Source organism: Hyaena hyaena, unplaced genomic scaffold (genome assembly GCF_003009895.1).
Source record: "Hyaena hyaena isolate Hyena2069 unplaced genomic scaffold, ASM300989v1 scaffold_374, whole genome shotgun sequence".
Lineage (NCBI taxonomy): Eukaryota > Metazoa > Chordata > Mammalia > Carnivora > Hyaenidae > Hyaena > Hyaena hyaena.
The window spans coordinates 827965-850225 of NW_024081007.1; the positions used below are offsets into that span (position 1 = coordinate 827965).

At 39.4% G+C, this 22261-nt stretch overlaps 1 protein-coding gene across 3 annotated transcripts; it reads left to right on the plus strand.

Annotated features, from left to right (window-relative positions):
* Positions 1-524: 524 nt before the first annotated feature.
* Positions 525-22180, plus strand: BPNT1 (3'(2'), 5'-bisphosphate nucleotidase 1). Of its 3 annotated transcripts, none has more exons than XM_039250612.1 (10): positions 525-709; positions 6015-6142; positions 9040-9144; positions 9863-9970; positions 11645-11693; positions 13425-13516; positions 14881-14925; positions 17457-17654; positions 19990-20095; positions 21548-22180. In XM_039250612.1, the coding sequence occupies exons 2-10, from the start codon at positions 6023-6025 to the stop codon at positions 21694-21696; spliced, it is 972 nt and encodes a 323-aa protein (XP_039106543.1). In that variant the 5' UTR covers positions 525-709; positions 6015-6022; the 3' UTR covers positions 21697-22180. The 3 variants fall into 3 exon arrangements, with proteins under 3 accessions (XP_039106543.1, XP_039106545.1, XP_039106544.1); XM_039250613.1 differs by lacking the exon at positions 525-709 and adding an exon at positions 3484-3502; XM_039250614.1 differs by lacking the exon at positions 14881-14925 and having other exon boundaries at positions 527-709.
* The last annotated feature ends 81 nt before the right edge of the window (positions 22181-22261 follow it).

Here is a 22261-nt window from a genome sequence, read left to right on the forward strand (position 1 = left end):
GTCCAGGAAAAGAGTTTACTGACGGGCATATGAAACGGTCACAGACCCCTTCAAGAATTTCATAAATGCTGGGGCACCTGGGTGACTCTGGCTCAGGTCAGGACCTCACGGTTGGTGAGTCCGCAGGCATCAGGCTCAGCTAAGCCCGCTTTGGATCCTCTGCCCCCCTCTCTCACAAAAGTGAATAAACATTTCGTTTTTTAAAATCTCATAAATGTTTGAAGGGAAAAAAAAAAAAGGTAAACGCTACAGAGAGCGTGGACCTCCGGAAGCCACTCGTCGGACAGCTGGGGTTCAAGGCCAGGCAGTCGCCGGCTGCCGCAGGGTGACATCACCACCCAACGAACATTTGAAGAGCGAACCATATGTACAAAATGGACTGGACGTCCCCTGAAATCAGAAGGAATCTTAAAAAGCAGACACACCTCTCGCTGTGACGCGAGGCAACACGCGCCGGCGGGAAGTTCTGGGAAAACACGGAGAAACGGCGTCTTCCGGGGCCTCGGGCGGGCGTGGGAGTGGCTGCTCTGCGCCTGCGCCGACTTTCCCGCAGGCTCAGCGGCTGCGGCGAGTTTGTCCCGCATCCGCCAGTACGCGACCTGTCGGCCCGGAGCTGGCCGCCGCGAGGGACCTGTTGCTTGATAGCTTTCAGTTGCTGTTGTCACCCTTCCAAGTGTCTTTCGTCTAGCCTTGTTCCAGGCTCGTCACCGTAAGTTTCTCCTCTGCGAATCAGAGCAAGGGCCTCGGGCAGATCTGAGCCGTTGATTGCTCCCCTAAATCCACCGCATTGCACAGATATAAGGAGATTTCGGGGATTTGTGAAAGAAAGAAAAAAGATTGCGTGAATCAGATTGCCTCTCCAGGCATTCCAATTTCGGACCTAGATTCTTTTTTTTATTTTTTATTTTTTTTAATGTTTTTATTTATTTCTAGGAGAGAGAGAGAGAGAGAGACAGCGTGAGCAGGCGAGGGTCATAGAGAGAGGGAGTCACAGACTGAAACAGGCTCCAGGCTCTGAGCTGGCAGTCAGCACAGAGCCCAACGCGGGGCTCGAACCCACGAACCGCGAGATCATGACCCAAGCGAAAGTCGGAAGCTTAACCGACTAAGCCACCCTGGCGCCCCGGACCTAGATTCTTGAGTGTCAGCGATGTAACTGTTCATCGGTGCGTTTAGTTTCGTGCTCTAGGGTCTTTTCACAGCTATATATTGTAGAAATAACAAGGCAAACCTGGACAGTGGAGAGACTTCCTTACGCCTAAAATTAAATTTCCTTAAATCAACACACATTCTTCCTACTGTCTTTGCTACATACTTAGAAACTTGCTTGATTTATTCAGGTTTTCTGAAAATATAGTTGCTAGTTCAAAAGATGTGTACATTTTATTTTTAGTAAGCTTTTCAAAACCATCCTAAGAGGTTTTAATCACTTTGCAGCCTTGCTAACAGTGCTTCAGGAGGATGTTCCCTCACAGGCTAGCCCACATTGGGCATATTTATCCGTGCCAGTCTTACACATCAATAATCAGCTTTCCCTGTTTTAATTTGCATTTCTTTCATAGAGAGGTTGAGCATTTCATGTAATTAACTAATGGCCGTTGCTTTTCTTTTTCTAGGAATAGATTGTGTCCTTTGTTCATTTTTCTAGGGGATTATTTATCTTTAACATGCTGATGTAAAAAGCCCTTTATGTAACCAAAATTAGCTCAGATGTCTAGGATGTAATACAGATTTTTTTTCTCTCATTTTGTCAGTCATCTGCTTTGTGGTAATTTGGTTACATAGACATTTTCATTTTAATGCAAATTTGTCAATATGTGCTTTTATAGATTCTTAGTTTTTCTCATGTTTAAAAGTGCTTTACCAAATTTATAAAATATTTAATACAGTTTTATTCTCATGGTTGTGTGGTTCATTCTTTACTTGTAAAATCGTGCACTTATCTGGAGTATATATTTGATACAAAGAATGCAGAAAGTTTTAACTTTCAAAAAGATTAACAATTGTTCTTGCCATTATTTGCACAATTAACTTTCCCTTGTGCTTTGAAATACCACCTGTAGTGTGTTTGGATCTATTTCTGGAATTTAATTCTGTCTGGGACTAAACTGTTTAATTACTATGGTTTTATATCATACTTTGATAACTGGTAAGGAGTGTATCTGCTCTTTTTTTTTTTTTAATGTTTATTTATTTTTGAGAGAGAGAGAGACAGTGCAAGCAGGAGGGGGCAGAGAGAGAGGGAGACACAGAATCCGAGGTAGGCTCCAGGCTCTGAGCTGTCAGTACAGAGCCTGACACGGGGCTGGAACTCACAGACCACGAGATCATGACCTGAGCCAAAAGTCGACGCTTAACTGACTGAGTCACCCGGGTGCTCTGTTGTGCTCATATTTTTATTTTTCTAGATGACTTTGAACCTTAGCATCATTTGATCAGGTTTCAAAATAATCTTTGTATTTTGATTGGGAACTCATCATTCATTAAAAAAAATTTTTTTAATGTTAGTATTTTTTCGAGACAGAGCAGAAGGAGGGGAGGGGCGGGGGGGGGAGACAGGGGATCTGAAGCAGGCTCCAGGCTCTGAGCTATTGGCACAGAGCCCAACACGGGGCCGAACTCATGGACTACAAGATCATGACCTTAGCCAAAGTGGGATGCTTAACCCATGCCAACCAGGCGCCCCTCGTCATTCATTTTTGAATCCTAACCCTCATGTGCTCACCACCTTTATACCAATACAAAGTACTTCTCCCAGGCTATCAAAGGAAATGGATCATTTGATTCCCGTTTTTATCCTTCCAAATTAGCCCTATTGGCAGCTGTAAAGATTTCTTAAAGGGTGGGGTGTTGGGTTGATAGCCTTAAGTGGCATGCAACCTTTTTTAATACATACTCTTAGCCTCAATCTCGGAATGTTATAAAAAAGAATCTCTCCTGTGATTTAGGGTCGTATTGGTTATCGCATTACATCCCTAGGGTCAAAATAATGTTGCAGAAGTTTATAGGAATTGTTTTGCCCTGATGTCTCTGCAGCATGGCCAGTAATGAGGACAATTATTACAATAATGGTTGGCCAGTATTATTTAGTGCTTACCTTTTTACCAGGAACTGTTATAGGTGCTTTGCATGCACTACTCATATAATAATAACAACCCCATGCTATAGCCTATATTGTTTGCTCCATTTTACAGCTTGAGGCACAGAAAATTTAAGCTGTTTTCCAAAGATCACACAGCTGGCATATGTCAGAGCCAGGATTTAAACACTGGCAATCAGCTCTAGCGCTGTGCCTTTACCTACCTTATGCTGTTTTTGAGTAAGCTTTCAGAAAGAGGTGTTCACAAAAGGTGGTGTTTTAGGACCCAGAAGGCATAAAACTGGTCGAGAAGGAAGTACAGTGTGTGTAATTTGACCTGCTATCAGGAAGTTAGCAACTTGCAGGTAGCTTTTCAGACCTGTTCTGGCGCCCCGGTAGCATCCACAGGTGATTCTCCAACAGGTGATTCTCTTTTGGGTTTTGGGCGGAGACACAATTAAAAAGGAACCTCTTTTACAGATGTGTTTTGATAATATGATTAGATTCCCTTTCTTTATATTAAGGGCGAAAATTGTTTTCATTTAAGAAATATGTAAGAAAAATATTAGACGGGGATAATAATATTACTAATTATGTTTGAATCAAAGTATTTCAAAGAAATTGGTTGGACTATTTTATTTGCCCACTAGAAGTGATTTGCAGGATCTCTTTAAAAATCAAACCTAGGGTGTACCTGGATGGCTAAGTTGGTTAAGCATCGGACTTCGGCTCAGGTCTTGATCTCAGGGTTCCTGAGTTGGAGTGGGGCTTGCTGTTGTCAGCGCAGAACCCACTTTGGATCCTTTGTCCCCCTCTCTCTGTGTCTCCCTTGCTCATTCTCTCTCTCTCTCTCCCACCAAAAATAAACCAAAAAATAAAAACCAAACCCAACTATTATATTCTTATGAAACTGATATTAGCTTTAAATGACAGTGCATACAATACACATTTTATGAGGAATGTAGTAAAAAGACAAAGCCTGAAAACTTATTATGAGAAAATACTTGGACTTGGCAAACATAAAGGGAAGTGGTTTAGTTAGATATGAAGCCTGTTAAGCCTGAAATGATTACTTAATTGGCTCAAAGGTAAATGATATTTTGAAAAGTTAGAACACCACCACACAGTGAGGGAAAATGATTTGCCGTTATAAATGTCATTTTATAGAAGATGGGGACTGAATGAGCATACCAACACATACTAAAATATCCTCAGTGGTTAAGACATTTGGCGCCTGAAGACTACCTTTTCCAATGTAGAATAAATCAGATATGTAGCTGGTCATGGATAATCAGGGAGTAGAGGTTAGGTCAACAAAGTATTTGCTGAATTATTTCACTTGTTTTCTATTTGAGTGTTCCTGAAAGAGTAATTTTCATGAGCAGTTTTCCCACATGTAGTACCTAGCACGCCAAGAAAATGATTGTAGCCTGATTATGTTATAATAAGATAAACAGGATTTAAATACAGAGGAATTTGTTTTACTTTCATCTTAATTCTGGACAGCTACTGGTCACAATATGGTATTCATTACCTTCAAATTCAATTCTGTTCTCCTTCTGAAGGGTTTCAAATACTTCACTTGTATTTTGTCTCAATTACGTTCATAATCCCTGTGAATAGAATGTGGATGACGGGAAAAAGATGTAAAAAAGAGCATGAAAGCCCCATCCAATCAAACATGCAGTCAGAAATTGGTGGTAGGATGATGGCTGTTGCTGAATTGAGGTTTATAATGTCTTTTCTGTGTTGTGTTCCTTTATTGCATTGAAATAAGGTTGACCTGATTTGATTGGGGGGGGGGGTACATCAGATGTTCCCTGTAAGCACTCTGAGACAGAGATAAAGTCCAAGAGGTTTATTAGGGAGTGTTCTTAAGATCACTTGGCGGGGGGTGGGGGGGGGTGGGGAGTTGGGCCATGACGCAGTCTCAGCCAAGGTCTCTGTCACCCAACTGTGTTGGGCATTCAGAAGCTCGGATGACCCCCCAGAGGTAGGGTGGCACCCAGTTGGAGTGTGGAGTGGCCTTTAAACCCGTCCTCACTGTTGACCAGTTTCAGATGAAATGACTCATCTCAGCAGATAAATTTCCAAAGAAAGGTGGCAGATAAGGGCTATATGTTGGTGGCTCTCTCAACAGCTGGGGAAATGTCCCTCAGCCCTGAAGGGATTCTGGGTGGTGCATCGCAGACTCAGAACAGTCACTAAAGTCGCAGGATTTGTATTTGTGTTTTCAAAGAGGAATATACTTTATCCTACAGGCTGTTTTTTCCCCTGTATTTTTCCTTGGGCTGGGGGCTATTCTGACACTCATTACTTTACCCCAATTAATTATGTTGTTTGTTTTCTTTATTTGGCAACTGATGATGATGGAAGTAAGTAACCAGCAGCTGAAATATTATTTACTCTTTAATGGAATAGTCTGTGTTTTTTAGGAACTAATTGTAATTACATGCAATCCCTCCTCTTTTTAATGGTTGCACGCATCCATCCACATCCCTTACGCTGTCCATACTTCTCTTGGCACTCACTAATTTTATGTTAAAGGCTTTAGGTTATAATATTTTATCCTCAGCTCACCAAAATATTAGCTCCTTGGTGGCAGATGTTATATTATTAGTCTCTGAGGCACCTTCCACGGCCTTTGCGTGTGCATACATACACCTCATACATACAACTTTTTCACACACTCATAGGCCTGGGCCAGTTTACCCCATGCTTCAAAATGTACCATCTGCAGAGAGAGAGAATACTATATAATTTATTGAAAGAATCAATGCTGAAATGGAAGTTTTTCCAAATCTCTTTTAGTAAATATTTATTAAAGAATCTACACAGTTAGGCACTCAATAAATATCTATTGAATTGAATTCTAGTAACTAAAACCTGTAGTTGGCTTCAAAAATAATACAACTTTCTCTTAATTTCCCCCTAGGGCTTATCATGGCTTCCAGTCATACTGTGTTGATGCGGCTGGTGGCCTCAGCGTATTCTGTTGCTCAAAAGGCAGGAACCATAGTCAGATGTGTTCTTGCTGAAGGAGACCTGGGTATTGTGGAGAAGGTACTGAAAGTCTCATTACCTTTCATACCAACTTTATTTTTGTTCCTTGAAGATTATTTTATTTATTTATTTTTAAATTTTTTAATTAAAAAATATTTTTAATGTTTTATTTATTTCTGAGAGAGAGAGAGAGAGAGAGAGAGAGTGTGTGTGTGTGTGTGTGTGTGAGAGAGCAGGGGAGGGTCAGAGAGAGAGGGAGACACAGAATCTGAAGCAGGCTCCAGGCTCTGAGCTGTCAGCACAGAACCTGACGTGGGGCTCGAGCCCACAAACCGTGAGATCGTGACCTGAGCCAAAGTCGGACACTTAACCGACTGAGCCACCCAGGCGCCCCATATTTATTTATATTTTTTGAGAGGGTGGAGGGGCAGAGAGAGAGAGGGACAGAGGATCCGCAGTGGGCCCTCTGCCGACAGCAGAGAGCCTGATGTGGGGCTCACAGGGCTTGAATCCATGAACCGAGAGACCATGACCAGAGCCAAAGTTGGACACCTAACCAACTGAGCCACACAGGTGCCCCCCAAACATTTCACTTTAATTCATGCTTCATGTTAACCAAGAAAAGATCATTGCTGATAGATCACAGGACTCTGCTTCTGACTCTGTCTTTTTCTCTTTAATGATTAACTTAAATATAGTTTTAAAAATTCATTGAACGCATCTTCTGAAAAATGTTGTGGAAGAGGAGGACATAGAAATCATACTTATCAGGAGTGCCGGGGTGGCTCAGTTGGTTAAGTCTCTGACTCTTGATTTCGGCTCAGGTCATAATCTTGCAGTTTGTGAGTTCGAGCCCCACATGAAGCTCTGCACTGACAGCGTGGAGCCTGCTTGGGATTCTCTCTCTCCATCTATCTCTCTACCCCTCTCCCGCTGGTGTGCATTCATGCTATCGCAAAAATAAATAAACATTAAAAAATAAGAAATCATACTTACCAAATTTATCAATAAAATGAACCTGGGGAGAGTAGTTAATATGTTGGTTAGTTAATATATCAGATCACAGAATAAGTATTCAAAAAGTTACAAGCACTGAGAAAAGAGGCCCAAGTCTAACAGGATATTATACTGGGAATAATCTTAAGGTCCCAAAGTATTTATGTTCAAGGAATAAGAATAAATCTAATTTATATTTGTTCAAAAAAGAGGGTTAGGTGACGACATACATACTCAGTGATAAATCAGCAATGCAACTCAGCAACTTTTCAGAAGGCTGCTAATGTCTTTTTAATAAAGTTTTTTTTACTGTTATGAAAAACAGGAAATGAAGAAAAATAGCAAAAAGTAAAGAAAAGTTACCCATCACTGCCAATACTTATAATCATTTTTTCCACATAGTTTCTTTATAGCATCATTTATTTTTAAATTGATTTTGGGGCGCCTGGGTGGCTAAGTCGGTTAAGCGTCTGACTTCGGCTCAGGTCACGATCTCATGGTTCGTGGGTTCGAGCCCCGCATCGGGCTCTGTGCTGACAGCTAGCTCAGAGCCTGGAGCCTGCTTCGGATTCTGTGTCTCCCTCTCTCTCTCTGCCCCTCCCCTGCTCACGCTGTGCTTCTCTCTCTCTCAGAAATAAATAAAACATTAGAAAAATTTTTTAAAAAAATTGATTTTATGTAGTGAGTATAGTAGATGTACCACATTGTAGCCTGTAGCTCAGGAGTAATGGAAAAACAGTATTCAAATTAGGAAAAAGGTAATAATCTCACTGTCTTCTTTATTGGTCAGACACTTATAGTACTTTCTATCCACTTGTTGACACCTCATTTAAAAGAGGAAGGGCAGAATTAAATTTGTCACACAAAGTATTCAGAATGATGAGGTCTGGCACTATGTCAGTTGAAAAAGCAGGAAATAATATCCTGGAGAAGAAAGGAATTGGGATTAGCTTTCCTCATATACTTAATGGCCATCCATCAGTGTGCCTTCTTTTCTCTAGAGAGCAATCTCTAGACTTGATTGCTCTGTCATCTTCAGATTTAGCAATTCTTTTAAAAAGTTTCAGCAGATGTTTCTAGAGCAGCTACCGTGTGCCAGACAATTCTTTAGGAAATAAAACAAAGATCTTTGTCTTTGTGGCACTGTATTCTACAGAAAAGTACTTCGTACTGAGATAGTCAGCAGACTTCAGTGTGGCATAAGAGTTTTTGATTTTCATGATCATTCATTGTCTCACTCAAAAGTATTATACAGTTTCTGCTATTTAAAGTAATACAATCCATAAACCCACCTAACCAGGCATATGTAAATTGCAACATTTCATAATTCTGCGAAAGCAAACTAACAAAAGAGGCTGTGGCTGTCAACTGCCAGGTTTTCCACCGTCTTTCACTAGAACGACTATCTGTCATATGGCTTGCGTGAAAATATTGTAGAAATATGTAACTCACATATATCAAATATTATTGCTATTCACTTTCATATTTTTTATATTTGAAAAAAAGGAATTCTTTCTATCATCCTGAGAACCTGTTGAATTATTAGGAAAGTAGGTCAGTAGATTAGCAGAAGATTAGTGAGTAGAAGTTATAGAAGCATCTGTGTAAGGAATACCTTTCAAAGAGCTAAAGATAAAGTTTTTAGCTCTGACTGTCTTGAAAAGTTATGAATTTCCTGTCTCTTCATCTTTTTAAGTAAAAGATTTATGTAGAGATCTTTTGAAGGCAATTTCTCAACTGGGGGAGAAAATGGTCGAATAATCTAAAAGCTCCTTTCCAAACTTTAACCACTATAAATCCTATGAGAAAAACCAAACTGGGAAACTAGTTGATTCATTTAGTGTTCAGTTCCGTGAATCTAAAAGCAGACAGTGTAATTTAAATGATATAGACACTCATGCATTAAGAATCAGAGGACAACTTCATATTAGTTCTGCTGAAATTTACATTCTTTGTTGCAGACCTGCCCCACAGACCTGCAGACCAAAGCTGACCGATTGGCACAGATGAGCATATGCTCTTCACTGGCACGGAAATTCCCCAAACTAACAATTATAGGGGAAGAGGTAAGACTTGTCAGGGATACAGTATTTTTTTAATGACTGTTTCCCATATGGACTTATAATTGCGACTTTAATGATATATATACCACTATTATTATTTCAAGTGTTGTATCTGGTGTTTTAACACCAAAATAATTGGTCATATTCCTTGGACTTGAAGGAAATGTCTGATTATAAAATATTTTGGTCCATGTCTAGGCAGATATCTCACTTCTTGACCATAGAAGATAGTGTTCCTATCCAGCATGCAAACTATAAGATGGGAAGAGTTCTAGAACTTTGGAATAAAATGGATTTTGTTGTTTCTGATCTTGTTTTTTTGTTTAAAATTAGGCTTACTCGTACACTTCCCCAAAGACTATAACACTGTGAAACTGATGGAGTTTGCCTCCCCTGTGTTTGAGAGAGAGGTATCTGATGTCAGAGCCACTTTACTTGAGTATTAAATAAGTTTATAGCACTTAGATATTCTTTTTTTATTTTTTTAACTGTTCAGGATAACGAAGATGGGATATTTTGTAGCCAACTTTGATCAGCCGTGTATGGTCATTTTTGCGGTTTTATTTGATTTGCTTTATTTTCTACGGAGTTAAACTCTAAACGCAAAGGGTAAACAGGAAGGCCTAGTGAACCATGATGTTGCATTTCTTCTGTTATGAAGACAGAGGATGCTCTGTAAACACCAGATAGCTTCAGTAACCATCCATGTTCTCCACTTTAGGATCTGCCTTCTGAAGAAGTAGATCAAGAGCTGATTGAAGATGGTCAGTGGGAGGAGATACTGAAGCAGCCGTGCCCATCACAGTATAGCGCCATTAAAGAGGAAGATGTATGATATGTATCATTATTTAATTCTTTTTTTTTTAAATATTTTTATTTATTTCTAGGAGAGAGAGAGAGAGACAGCGTGAGCAGGGGAGGGCCAGAGAGAGAGGGAGATACAGACTCTGAAATAGGCTCCAGGCTCTGAGCTGGCAGTCAGCACAGAGCCCAACGCGGGGCTCGAACCCACAAACCGCGAGATCATGACCTAAGCGAAAGTCGGACGCTTAACCGACTAAGCCACCCAGGCACCCCTCATTATTTAATTCTTGGTCAACCTTCACGTTTTTGCTGTAGTAAATAAAACTTGCCAGTAATGTTAAGAAGTTGGTAGATATAAAATAGGGGCAACCAGGAACTTGAAATCTTTCAGGGCCAGCATAGAAGTATCAGGCAACCATATGGGATGTATGAGCTATTAATTTAGGGTTTAGTTTCTTATCTTATTGGTGTCTTCTCTATTCTAAAACTGTTATTAAAAATACAGGAAGAGCATCTAATTTGTTAGATTTGGGTAAAACATTTCATTGGTAATTGGGGCTGGAAGAAGATGAAATAGATCAGTACCTTAAAGGTTTACAAGGCCATAAAAATCACCTTGCTTACTTATTTTGATTTGTTTAACATCTATTCATCAAATATCTACTATGAGTAAGGCACTTTGCTCTGTGGCTTGGAGGATAGAAAGAAAATGAAATATGGTGTGTTTCATCAGAAATATGCCTCATTCACAAAGTCACATCAAGCATTATAATTCTAGTGGGTAGTGGTGCATATCCTGAATCACATTAAAATCCCAAGGAAAAGGTCTTTCTTTCTTTTTTTTTTTAGTGTACCATCAGTTTATAAACCATTCATTTTTCTTTGCTGTACATAAATGGTATCCTTAAGTTAAAGTCAGACTGTCATTATTTTTTTTAATCAGCATTATATGTCAAAGTGAGTACCAGCCACACATTGTTTTCCATGTATTACCACATAGAGCTCAGTGTGTTCATAGCATTGTATTTAGTGTTCAGGTGACAACAAATATATTAGTTAAGCATTTCATATTTAAAATTCTTTGTTTGAGAGTGTGTGAGTTAGGGAGAGGGGCAAAGAGAGATAACCTTAAGCAAGCTCCACACTTAGGGCAGAGCCTAAAGCAGGGCTTGGTCCCACAACCCTGGGATTATGATGTGTGCTGAAATCAAGAGTTGGACGCTTAACCAACTGAGCCACCCAGGAGCCCCGCATATTTAAAATTATTAAATTAGGGGAGCCTTGATGGCTCAGTCGGTTAAGCATCCATCTTTGGCTCAGGTCATGGTCTCACGGTTCCTGGGTTTGAGCCCACATCGGGCTCTGTGCTGACAGCTTCGAGCCTGGAGCCTGCTTCAGATACTGTGCCTCCTCTCTCTGAGAGATAGTTTGTGCTATCTCTCAAAGGTAAATAAATGTTAAAAAAAAAAAAAAAAAAAACCTAAAATTCTTAAATCAGACTTTTCTCTAATTTAAATGGACTTTTTCCGTGATTGCAAAACATTAAGGTTTTTTAGTATCACAAAACTGATGACATTAGCTTAAGCAATTCATAATATAATTTTAAAAATGAAAAAAAGTATTTTTAATCTACTTAACCCTATTTTTAAAATGTTGTCTGCCTAATTTGGCTATTTCTCTCTGTCTCTTTTTCTTTTAGCTTGTGGTCTGGGTTGACCCTCTGGATGGGACCAAGGAATATACTGAAGGTTAGTGTCTTTTTGGTATTTGTTTCCGATAGCAATAAGTCTAGTGTATGATATTTAATTGGCAACACTTACTATTTCATCTGCTGCATGAAAACCTGGTATCATAGCTTATGTCCGTGCCCTGAAGCTGTATTTGTGCGCATGCTCGCTAACTGTTATTGTCTATCAGTGAACATCGAGACAGAGAGGGAGAAAGTTCATCCCCTTCAAATACCAACCCCCCCAACTCTCTACCAGCTGTACAGTTCTAACGTCCCCCACGTGAGGACAGCTGCCACTAAACCCGTGTCACCAAAGGGACAACACTGAACCCCAGCTCTGCTGGGCTAGAAAACAATGAAAAGCCCAGCTGCACTGCTGCGCTCTGCCGCCTCTGCCCTCCCATGCCCTTCCGCTCACCCTCCCCTCACGTGTGAGCCGCCTTCTCACTCACAGCCTCACCTTTAAAGATGAATTTGGAGGGGCGCCTGGGTGGCTCAGTCGGCTCAGTCGGTTAAGCGGTTAAGAGTCCAACCTCGGCTGAGGTCGTGATATCATGGTTCCTGAGTTCAAGCCCCGTGTCAGGCTCTGCGCTGACAGCAAGGGAGCCTGCTTCAGAGCATGTGTCTCCCTCTCTCTGCCTTTCCCCCATTTGCTGTCTCTCTCAAAATAAATCAGTAAACTTAAAATTTACAAAAAAAAAAAAAAAAAAGATGAGTTTGGAAACATAGTACAATATTTCTCGTTTCTCAAATTGCCTAGTGAGAAAACCTAGAAAGTAGCAAATTAAAATAAAATGGACAGCATTAAAGTAAAAAGACCACGCTCTGAAGTTGTATGTTTTAGGAGCATAGCATACATAAGCTTAGAGTTTTATTTTTGAAACAAAGATCCTCATGGGTTTTCTGATATTGGTTCTCCGTTTTATGCCTTAAGAAAAAGAAGATTTTTTGTAATTATTAGAAAAAGATTTCTCTGTCATTGGGTGTGACATATCTATAAAGAGTTGCCACACAGTATGTATGCACATCTATGTATGTATGATCTGTTGAGAAGTAGAGAAGCTCTAGACAGCTTAGTATCTGTAAGAACACCCAGATAAATTGTTTAGATCTTGAACCCTATCTCCAGAGATTTTGATTCACTGGCTCTGGGAAGGACCCTGAGAATCAGTGTTAAAAATTATGCCAGTTATAGGGGTACTAGCAGGCTAAGTCGGTAGAGCATGCGACTCTTGATTTCAGGGTTGTAAGTTTGAGCCCTACGTTGGGCATCAAGCTTACTTTAAAAACAAAACAAAACAAAACCATGCCAGTTAATTCTGAAGCTGCTTGACAATGCACAGACCCCGCTTGGAGAAACCTTGCCTTAGAGACTTGAAATGGAGATGTGGACAGTAATCCTGGAACAGAGAGTGATGCAGCAGGCAGGACCGACATGGATGGTGGCAGAAGGGTGTAGGAATTTGACAGTAATGGCTGTGGAGTTATGGCTGGTGTATCCAATTGGTTTACAAATTGTGGTAATGAGACCATGCCTATCGATTCAGTTAAGTGGCCATAGATCCTTCTTCTGTCTCTGGCCAGCTGTCTCTTATAATTTGTGCATTTTTACCAGAAGTAGGATTGATCGTGGATGAATCATTACAAATTTCTTACCTTTCTTCCCAAAATAACTTGGAGCAATTGATGTGCTGATGATGCATTGTAAGATGAGAAAGTTATATAATTGATACTCATTTCTTCCTCATAGGTCTTCTTGACAATGTGACTGTTCTTATTGGAATTGCTTACGAAGGAAAAGCCATAGCAGGAGTCATTAATCAGCCATATTACAACTACCAGGTATTATTATCAATGATATAAAAGTATCTTATTAGATAATTATAGTGTTTTATGATTCCTGATGTCATCTAATCCAGTGATTTCTAATTGCACTGCCCATGCAGTTATTAGGGAGGTCAACAAAATTCAGATTCCCAGGTCATACCCTGGACCTATTGAATCAGAACCCTCAGGGCTCTGATACCAGGAATGTATATGTACGTATTTGTGTTTACAGAGAGATGCTATGTAAATTACATATACTTTGTTTATGTGTGTCTTAGTATTTGAATGCCAAAGTTTGGGAATTACTGACATGGTTCTTGATTAGCTTGGTTATTGAGACACCTGATTTACAGGTGGTTCTTGAAGCATATTGAAGAAATGAACCATTTCAGCCAAGAAAAGATGCTAGCCATGTTGTTTTCCAGGTAATACTCTATAACCCCTAAATCACAGTCAGCATTGGTAATAGAACTAGCTATGCTCTTGCACTCATTTCTCTTATTTTGTCTCTCTAATCTGCTTTGACTTTATATTATGCTCCCGAGAAATTGCCTTCCTTAGAAGCAAGAGACTAACATAATTCCACGACAGAAATATGCCATGAGGGGCATCTGGGTGGCTCAGTCGGTAAAGCACCCAATTTCGGCTCAGGTCATGATATGACAGTTCGTGAGTTCAAGCCCTGCATCGGGCTCTGGGCTGACAGCTCAGAGCCTGAAGCCTGCCTCAGATTCTGTGTCTCCCTATCTGTGTCCCTCCCAAGCTAATGCTCTGTCTCTGTCTCTCTCTCTCTCTCTCAAAAATAAAAATTAACATAAAAAAACCTAAAAAAAAAAAAAAGAAATATACCATGAAATCACATTAAATGTTAAAGGAAATTGTTGAAATAAAATAGTTGCGGTATTTGCATTACTGTCACCTTGATAGAACATTGGAGAATTAAAGTAAACAGAGTGGAGACTATTAACTTCTGAATTCCTAATTTGAATTTAAGAGCAGGATTAATCTTTGCTTCTAAGATAAATTTGTTTTTCATATATATGATTATAACTTTTTACTTATAATTATGTGCTTCTTAAAATTATTTAGCCAAAAGAGTTCTGCGGTATTGAGCACATCTCTCATACTGAATTGCTTAAGTGTCTTTAATTTTTTAAACATGACTTTAACGTTTATACAATACTATATGCAGATGCAAATTTGTGGCTTTTATGTAAACTTTAAGTTAATACCATTACTTAAAAGAGGAGCATTTAGTTCACAGATGATGTTGAAATGCACGGCACCTTACATCAAAAGATTGTCACAGTGCTTAGGGGTTATTAATAGTTTCCATCACTTCTTTCTGAGATTAGAAAACTTGTATTCATTTTCCACAGAACAATGAAAAGCAGAAGTTAAGGGAACACGGGAATGAAGCAAAGGTGAGAAAAATAGGGTATGGGCTCCACTAGTAGGTAGAAAACAAGGCAAGCGACGTGTGATGCCAGGTGGCCATTGTCCCTCCCACGTGCCTGTTCGTTTCCTACTGTTCTGCCGCTCCCACTGCTACCCCTCTCTTCTCCACAGCCCCTCGTGTATTCTCTTTTTCCTCTCGTCCTTCACGCTTGCTTATGCCTTAAAATTTGTTGCAGCAAGTGGAAAAGTTGCCTCGCTATGTTGATGGGATTCAAGGCTGGATATTCAATTTTAAAAAATCCTCAGTGTAATAATAATTATAGCTAACGTGTATCAAGAGCTTACTGTGTGCTGCCAGACTCAAGATTCACATGCATTATCTCATGTAATACCACAGTCCTGTAAGGAAACCTTTATCCTTGTTTTAAAGAAGAGGAAACTGAAGCAAGTAACTTGCCTGTCATGGACAAGATCTGGATCCTGAAACCGAGGTCCAGGCTCTTACCATTACTCTATATTGCTTTCTTGAGCCAGATAGAAGACCACCAATTTGAACTTTAGTTATTACTTCTAACAGATACTGAAGCTGGTAAGCACTTGAAGCAGTGTGGCTTCATGCAAAGAAACCTAATTGGCCTTTACGTCTGAGATAGCTTCTTAACCATTATGAATTGTCATTAACCATTGTGAAGCCTTTGTTATGCCCAGAAAGTTGGTGTGGTGCTTTTGAAGGAGAGAGACGGGAGAGATCAGGAGCACAGGGGAAGGCTCACTGGCTGCCTCATGGGATTGCGTTTACTGCACTCAGGTGCCAGATTCCTTGGTCACATCCTCTTTGCCTACATACTCATTTGTGGAGCGAATGTGACCTTTTAGGAACCGGAATCCCCATGTCTACTCTTTAGTATGCTTTCCTTTCTTTTTCAGAATAAATGGAGAGCTGAATTGGTAAATAGGTTTCTTGAGAGCATGAGATTTATTTCAGCAATCAAGCTAAAACCCAATGAGCACCAGAGCCCATCTGTACCTTTCAGGTTCTAAGACTCTAGTGTAAACTCAAGAATCTATAAAACACGGAGGAAGCACGTGAACATATATTGAGCACCAAGCACTTGTTCTTTGGTTCCTTTGTTGCCCCACTTGCAGGGAGAGCTATGAGCAGACAGCCTTCAGCAGGCAGCACCGTCAAGCATTCTCACCCGCAAAGAGCTGCCTCACCCAGTGACACGTCCTTTCTCAAGGCAGTCCATTTCCAATGACTGATTAGCGCATGAGCGTTAATGCCTGGTATTTCCTTCCAATTTCTGCTAAGCTGAGGGCCGTTTTAGCTTCAGGGCTCATCAGCTGAGGCTGTTGTTGGATCTGCATCACAGCTCGGTTTCTCCCTCTGCCCACGCATGCTTTCTTCCCTCCCTTACACAGGCGTTGATCCCAAAAGTACTCTGTAAAGACACCCTCCCTAATTCAGAGTCTGCTTCCCACGGAGTGCAACCTGCAACATAAGCATATTTCACGGCAACAGCACTCAGGGTGCTGCCAATGGACAAATAAGATGATGTGTTTGAAAGCATTTTGACAAATCAAATGTGGCAGTATAGTTTAGTGGTGAAGAATATCAGCTTTGAATACAGATGAGCCTGAGTTTGCTTATGAGCTTCCTGGAGTCCTTGGTCAGGTTACTTAACGATTCCACATCTCAGTTTTCTCATCTGTAAGGCAAGCATGATAATACCTGCTTCATGGAGTTTCTTGGGGATTAAATGAGATAATACATGTAAAGCACTCAGTATAGTGCCTGGTACTTGCTTAGAATTCAGTAAAATATATGTCTGTACGTCTATGGTATATGTTCAGTATATTAACATAATGTGCTAATGATTTTATGCATCAGTTTCACTTTCCATGAGATGCAGTTTGTTTTTCTGTATGAAATGTAAAACGAGGTGTTGGAAAATTCTTTGAGCTCCGCAACGGAAAATACAGAGGCTAAGGTTGCATTATCATTGCCATTTTACCACCACAGCTGTCAGTAACGATGTTAACCCTGACCCCATTATCTGTGGCTGCTCTTCAGTACCGGCATATTCAGTTGCCCTGTCTCTGCAGCAGCAAAATACATCATCACTGTTACCTATTCCCATAGTAACAAGACCCTTGCTGTCCGTTGGATGATGAAAAGTAGTGATCGATACATGGTGTTTCATTTCCCCAGGGACTTCGGTACCTTGCAGACAGCTATTTTCAAACACAATAATGAGATCATTGGCTGGTTGAGAAAAAGATAGTATAGGATGTTTCCTTGCCTGAGGACTTCAAGGAGTAACCCTAAGTCCCCTTCAGTTACCTCCTAAACCCAATTATTAGCCAAAACAAGAGAATAATCAGCTGATTATCTCAGGAAAATTTTATTGTCGATGATACTGTTCTTGTTCTTTATAACATTATCATAGTTTTATTTTAAAAAAACCCATGCTGCTGACATAACTCAGTATTCTATTTATGGCTGACATTTTTCTCCAGACAATTACAAGCTTTGCTTTTTCACTCGCTTATATAGGCAGGACCAGATGCCGTGTTGGGGAGGACAATCTGGGGAGTTTTAGGTTTAGGTGCCTTTGGGTTTCAGCTGAAAGAGGCGCCTGCTGGAAAACACATCATCACGACCACCCGGTCCCATGGCAGCAAGCTGGTGATGGACTGTGTGACGGCCATGAACCCGGACGATGTGCTACGAGTGGGAGGAGCAGGAAATAAGGTATAGAAGCACCTGCCATTCCACTGAAATGCAGTGGAGTCTTTGACAGAAATCCCAAGCTTTAAAAAAAAAAAAAGTGAGAGTAGAGCTGGGGAGAAGGAATTAGAGGTTGTAACTGACCATTAAAGGCATATTTCAGCAACATTTGAAATTTTTAAAAAATTAGTTTGAGTCCTTTTTATCTAAGAGTGTTCGGTGCTGATAGAAGCCTCCAGGATAAGATCCTGTGCCTCTTGCCAGCCCTCCTGTTCTCGAGACTCTCTGGGGTTACTTCTAGTCTTTTCTTCTGCGGACTCCAAGGATGGGCCTGCCTGCCCTTCCTAGATGCTTCCCCCATTCTTTCATCTAGGCTCCCATCCTCCTGAGAAAATTGTGAAATGGAACACAATTTGATCTGCATCCCTAGCCCTGATCTCTTCTCCTCTGCTTGCCCCTGGATATCATCATGGTGACACCCTTAGGTATCTCAAAGGCAGCATGTCCACTTGGAGCTTTTCCTTTTTCTTCCTGCCCCTCATGTCTTCCTCTTATTTCCTATTTGCCTCCATTTTCCTAACTGCTCCAGGCAGACACCTGAAAGTCATCCACAACTCCTGTCTTCCTACAGCCTCTGTATCTTCTTAATTCCTCCCTAATGTCTCCTCTTGTCCATCTTAACTGCCCCCACCCGACTTGAATCCTATCATCATCCTTCACCCCAGACTTTACAGTAGCTTCTGAGTGGTCTCTCTGTTCAGTCCCCGTCCTCACATTAACACAGAGCAGTTAAAAATGCAAAACTTACATCCATCACTCCCTTGCCCCAAGCCCTTGGACATCTCCCTGCACAACAATTGAAAATCCAAGCCTAGAAAATGGAAGGTAAATTCCTCTATATCTTGGCCCTTGGACACACCCCAGCCTTTTCTCATGACATCCCCCAACTCAGAAGTTAGTGACACTAGACTGCCTATAGTTCCTGGTGCATGTGCATTTCACACTCGTGTGCCAGGCATGGGGAAGGCGAATAATAAATACTTACTCAACTGAGTGGAATTAATTTTTCTTCATCCACCCTTTGGAAGCAGTGATCAACTATTTTTAGAGTTTTCAAAAGCGCTTACTGGTAAGAGGATGAAAATAGGGGCATAAATATAATAATATTTGGGGGAAAAAACTAAAACATTTCCAAGTAAAAATGTCTTTTTGGTATTCACCAAATGTAAATAGTGACAGATGTGATTTCTCTTTGCCCTTACATTTATAACCACAAAAATCCCCTTACATCTTTTATTCGCAAGGAGGACCATTCTTCTTAGGAACAAAGTCCCCATCCTGCACATTCCCTACCTTCTCTCCTATAAAAAGACCTTGTTGGGCAGTTATTCACTTTTTTTTTTTTTATATCAGGGACTTCTTTAAGAATCTAATGAAGGCTACAGCCCTTCTTCCCTCAAAAAATATACCTGAAATAGTTCTGGCCCATAATAAGACTTGACACACAGTTGTTAAATGAAAGGAAAACCATTTTCTTAAAAGTCTCCAGTACGGTTTAATCGAGTTTGATGGCGTTTTTGAATAATAATAAGGAAATGAATTGGTTACATTGTGTTCACTGAGGTTTTCCTCATTCTCATTGCCTCATTCTCTCAGTCTAGTCTCTTCAGCTGAATATTCGAAATCTGGATTTTATAGTACTGATTATTTGACAGTGTAACCAAAAAATAAGTAAATAACTAATTAAAGTTTGATGGCGGTTACTCTTTAGAATCATGCAGTTTCTATCAGTGACCTCTGTTTTGTTTGAGAATTTTAAGAGTTACTAAGATGACAATTTAAAAATTCGTATTTTGGTAGTAGAAACCACAATGCATACGATTCCTGACACTTAAACTATTTGTTACATCGGTCAGCATTGCATGTCTGTTAGGACTTAACTACAGTTTATATATTGCCACACTACTTGATATTTCTCTGTCCTTTATGTAATAATGGTCACTTCCCAACAAGATCGAAAAACCTTAATTTTTCTATAATATGTAACATATTGCTTTATAGTAAGAGAGAAACAATGTAATAAAAAGAAAGTTAAATTTAACTGACTAGGACTATGAAGACTGTTCTGATAGACTCCTTGTAGCTTATTTAACCACTTTTCCCTCTCTCAGGTCACTATATTATTCTGTATTCTATATATTTCTCCTTAATACTCATATTATTTAAACGGCTAAAGGCTTTAACCTAAGTTAAGTTGGACAGAGGAACTGATGAAATATACTTGATAGGAAGCGATTTCTCTTATTTATTCTTCAATCATTTCGTGGTCCATGGATAATTATTATCTCTAACCTTACAGATTATTCAGCTGATTGAAGGCAAAGCCTCTGCTTATGTATTTGCAAGTCCTGGATGTAAGAAATGGGATACTTGTGCTCCAGAAGTTATTTTACATGCTGTGGGAGGTCAGTCCCTTTTATTTTGGGGAATTACAATGTTTATAGTTTTTATATTATACTAAGATACAATTTTTCAGTATATTATTTTATCTAGACTCTGGATATAAAAACTAGAAGGAATCCTAGAGATTAGCCAGTCCAACCTCTACACTTCATAGAAATAGAAAATAGGTTTTTCAGCCAATTTCTTTCTTTAGTTATTGTTCATATTTGGGACTTTGATCCACATACAGTTGATTTGATTTGATTTTTTTTAATTTTAGAGGTACATGAGAACAGGGGAGAGGGAGGCAGAAGGAGAGAGAGAGAATCTTGAGTAGTCTCCACATTGACACAGGGCTCGATCCCACAATGCTGGGATCATGATCTGAGCCAAAATCAAGAGTTGGACACTCACCTACTATGTCAACCAGGTGCCCCTACATACAGTTGATTTATTTTTTTAATTTTTTAAAATTTATTTTTGAGAGAGAGACAGAGTGTGAATAGGGAAGGGGCAGAGAGAGACACACCTACACAATCCAAAGCAGGCTCCGGGCTCTGAGCTGTCAGCACAGACCCCGACATGGGGCTCAAACTCGCAAACCATGACCTGAGCCAAAGTGGACTGCTTAATCCACTGAGCCACCCAGGTGGCCCACATATGGTTGATTTAATTAAGCTCTAATAATTTTCGGCTTTAATACTTCTAGGGTTTTTTTTTTCCCTTAAAATGTAAAATATTCATTATCATTGTCTTCATCTCACTTAGTTTCATTTAAACCAATATTGGTAAATATCTTAGTACTAGTGCTTAAGATCATAGAGTTAGAATTGTTTTTAATCTGACTGAAAATATACTACAAATACATACATAGTAAGATGATTTTTCAATTTCTAATGACATTAGTTCCCTTCTACTCTTGAAACACTTGATTTTTTTAATAAATTTTCCTAATATATTATTAATATCTCATTAGTATATAACATGACAAGGAAGTTAGACTCATCACAATCCCATCTCTTTATAGTGTTTAATGAAACTGTAATGTAGCACAGTTATATTTGATGAACATACTTCACTTAAACTCTTATTAAATAAAGTATTAACATTCAATGGTAGAATTAAAAAAAAAACACTTTTAAAAATGAGGATAGTAGTGTTGGAATAGAACCAGCAAGAAATGTAATCACCTCAGGATAAGAGAAATTGATACTGAGAAATATAAATTAAAACTGCTAAGTGAAACTAATTTTAATCGGGGAGAAAAAATAACTTCTCTTTCAATTAGTCAAAATTGCTCTATAGTTTTAAATTTAAATGAATTAAAACTTAACCTTTATAATCACTCATGATCTTTCCTATCTTATCCAAAATGAATCGATATTATTGTACAGGGAAGTAAAAGGCGCTTAAAAATAACTAGAAACATAACCACGTGGTCTGTCACTAATGTCATATTGATTTTTTTTCTGTAGGCAAGTTAACCGATATCCATGGAAATGCCCTTCAGTATAACAAGGAGGTGAAGCATATGAACTCAGCAGGCGTCCTGGCCACACTGCGCAATCACAACTACTATGCAAGTCGAGTTCCAGAATCTGTTAAAAGTGCCCTTGTTCCTTAAACGAAAATCTCTTGGACTTAGCTAGGAGAAGAACTTGATTCTCAGAGTAATACACTTTAATTAGATGGAATTAGAGTTCCACATTTTATTCATTGTTGATCAGTGATTTATACTTACTTAGGAGTAGAAAAAGGAATGAAAGAATTTCTTGATTAATTAATCCCCCAGACCAATTGTGACATATGAAGGGTTTATAAAGTAAGTGTGTTAATGGTTCCTTTCCTCCTTGTGTTTGGATAAATGAAAGGAAGGCTTAATTTCAACTCCCTTTTCTGATCAGTTGTGTAATCAACATTCCTGTTAGTGTGAACAAGATTTCCTTAGGGCCCAGAACCACAGGTTGTTACCTGAATCTCATTCTTTTTCACAGTGATTTTAAAAGTTTTCCTTACTCCAGTGATGAATACACTAAAATGTCATGTATGTGGATGAAACAGATTTATGAGAAAAAATTCTTTGTAATAAATTAAGTTATTTAATTCTAGTTCTTTATGTTCTTTACCACCTTTTAAAATTTTTGAGTAGTATTTAGGGCACCTACTACTAAAATTTTTGAGTAGTATTA

What these genes read in the sequence shown, in the direction of transcription:
- BPNT1 (XM_039250612.1), top strand. Translation starts at nt 6,023, where the DNA reads ATGGCTTCCAGTCATACTGTGTTGATGCGGCTGGTGGCCTCAGCGTAT. An exon ending in ACCTGGGTATTGTGGAGAAG is followed by an intron (nt 6,143 to 9,039) that starts GTACTGAAAGTC and finishes TCTTTGTTGCAG; the next exon opens with ACCTGCCCCACAGACCTGCA. An exon ending in TATTTTACATGCTGTGGGAG is followed by an intron (nt 20,096 to 21,547) that starts GTCAGTCCCTTT and finishes TTTTTTCTGTAG; the next exon opens with GCAAGTTAACCGATATCCAT.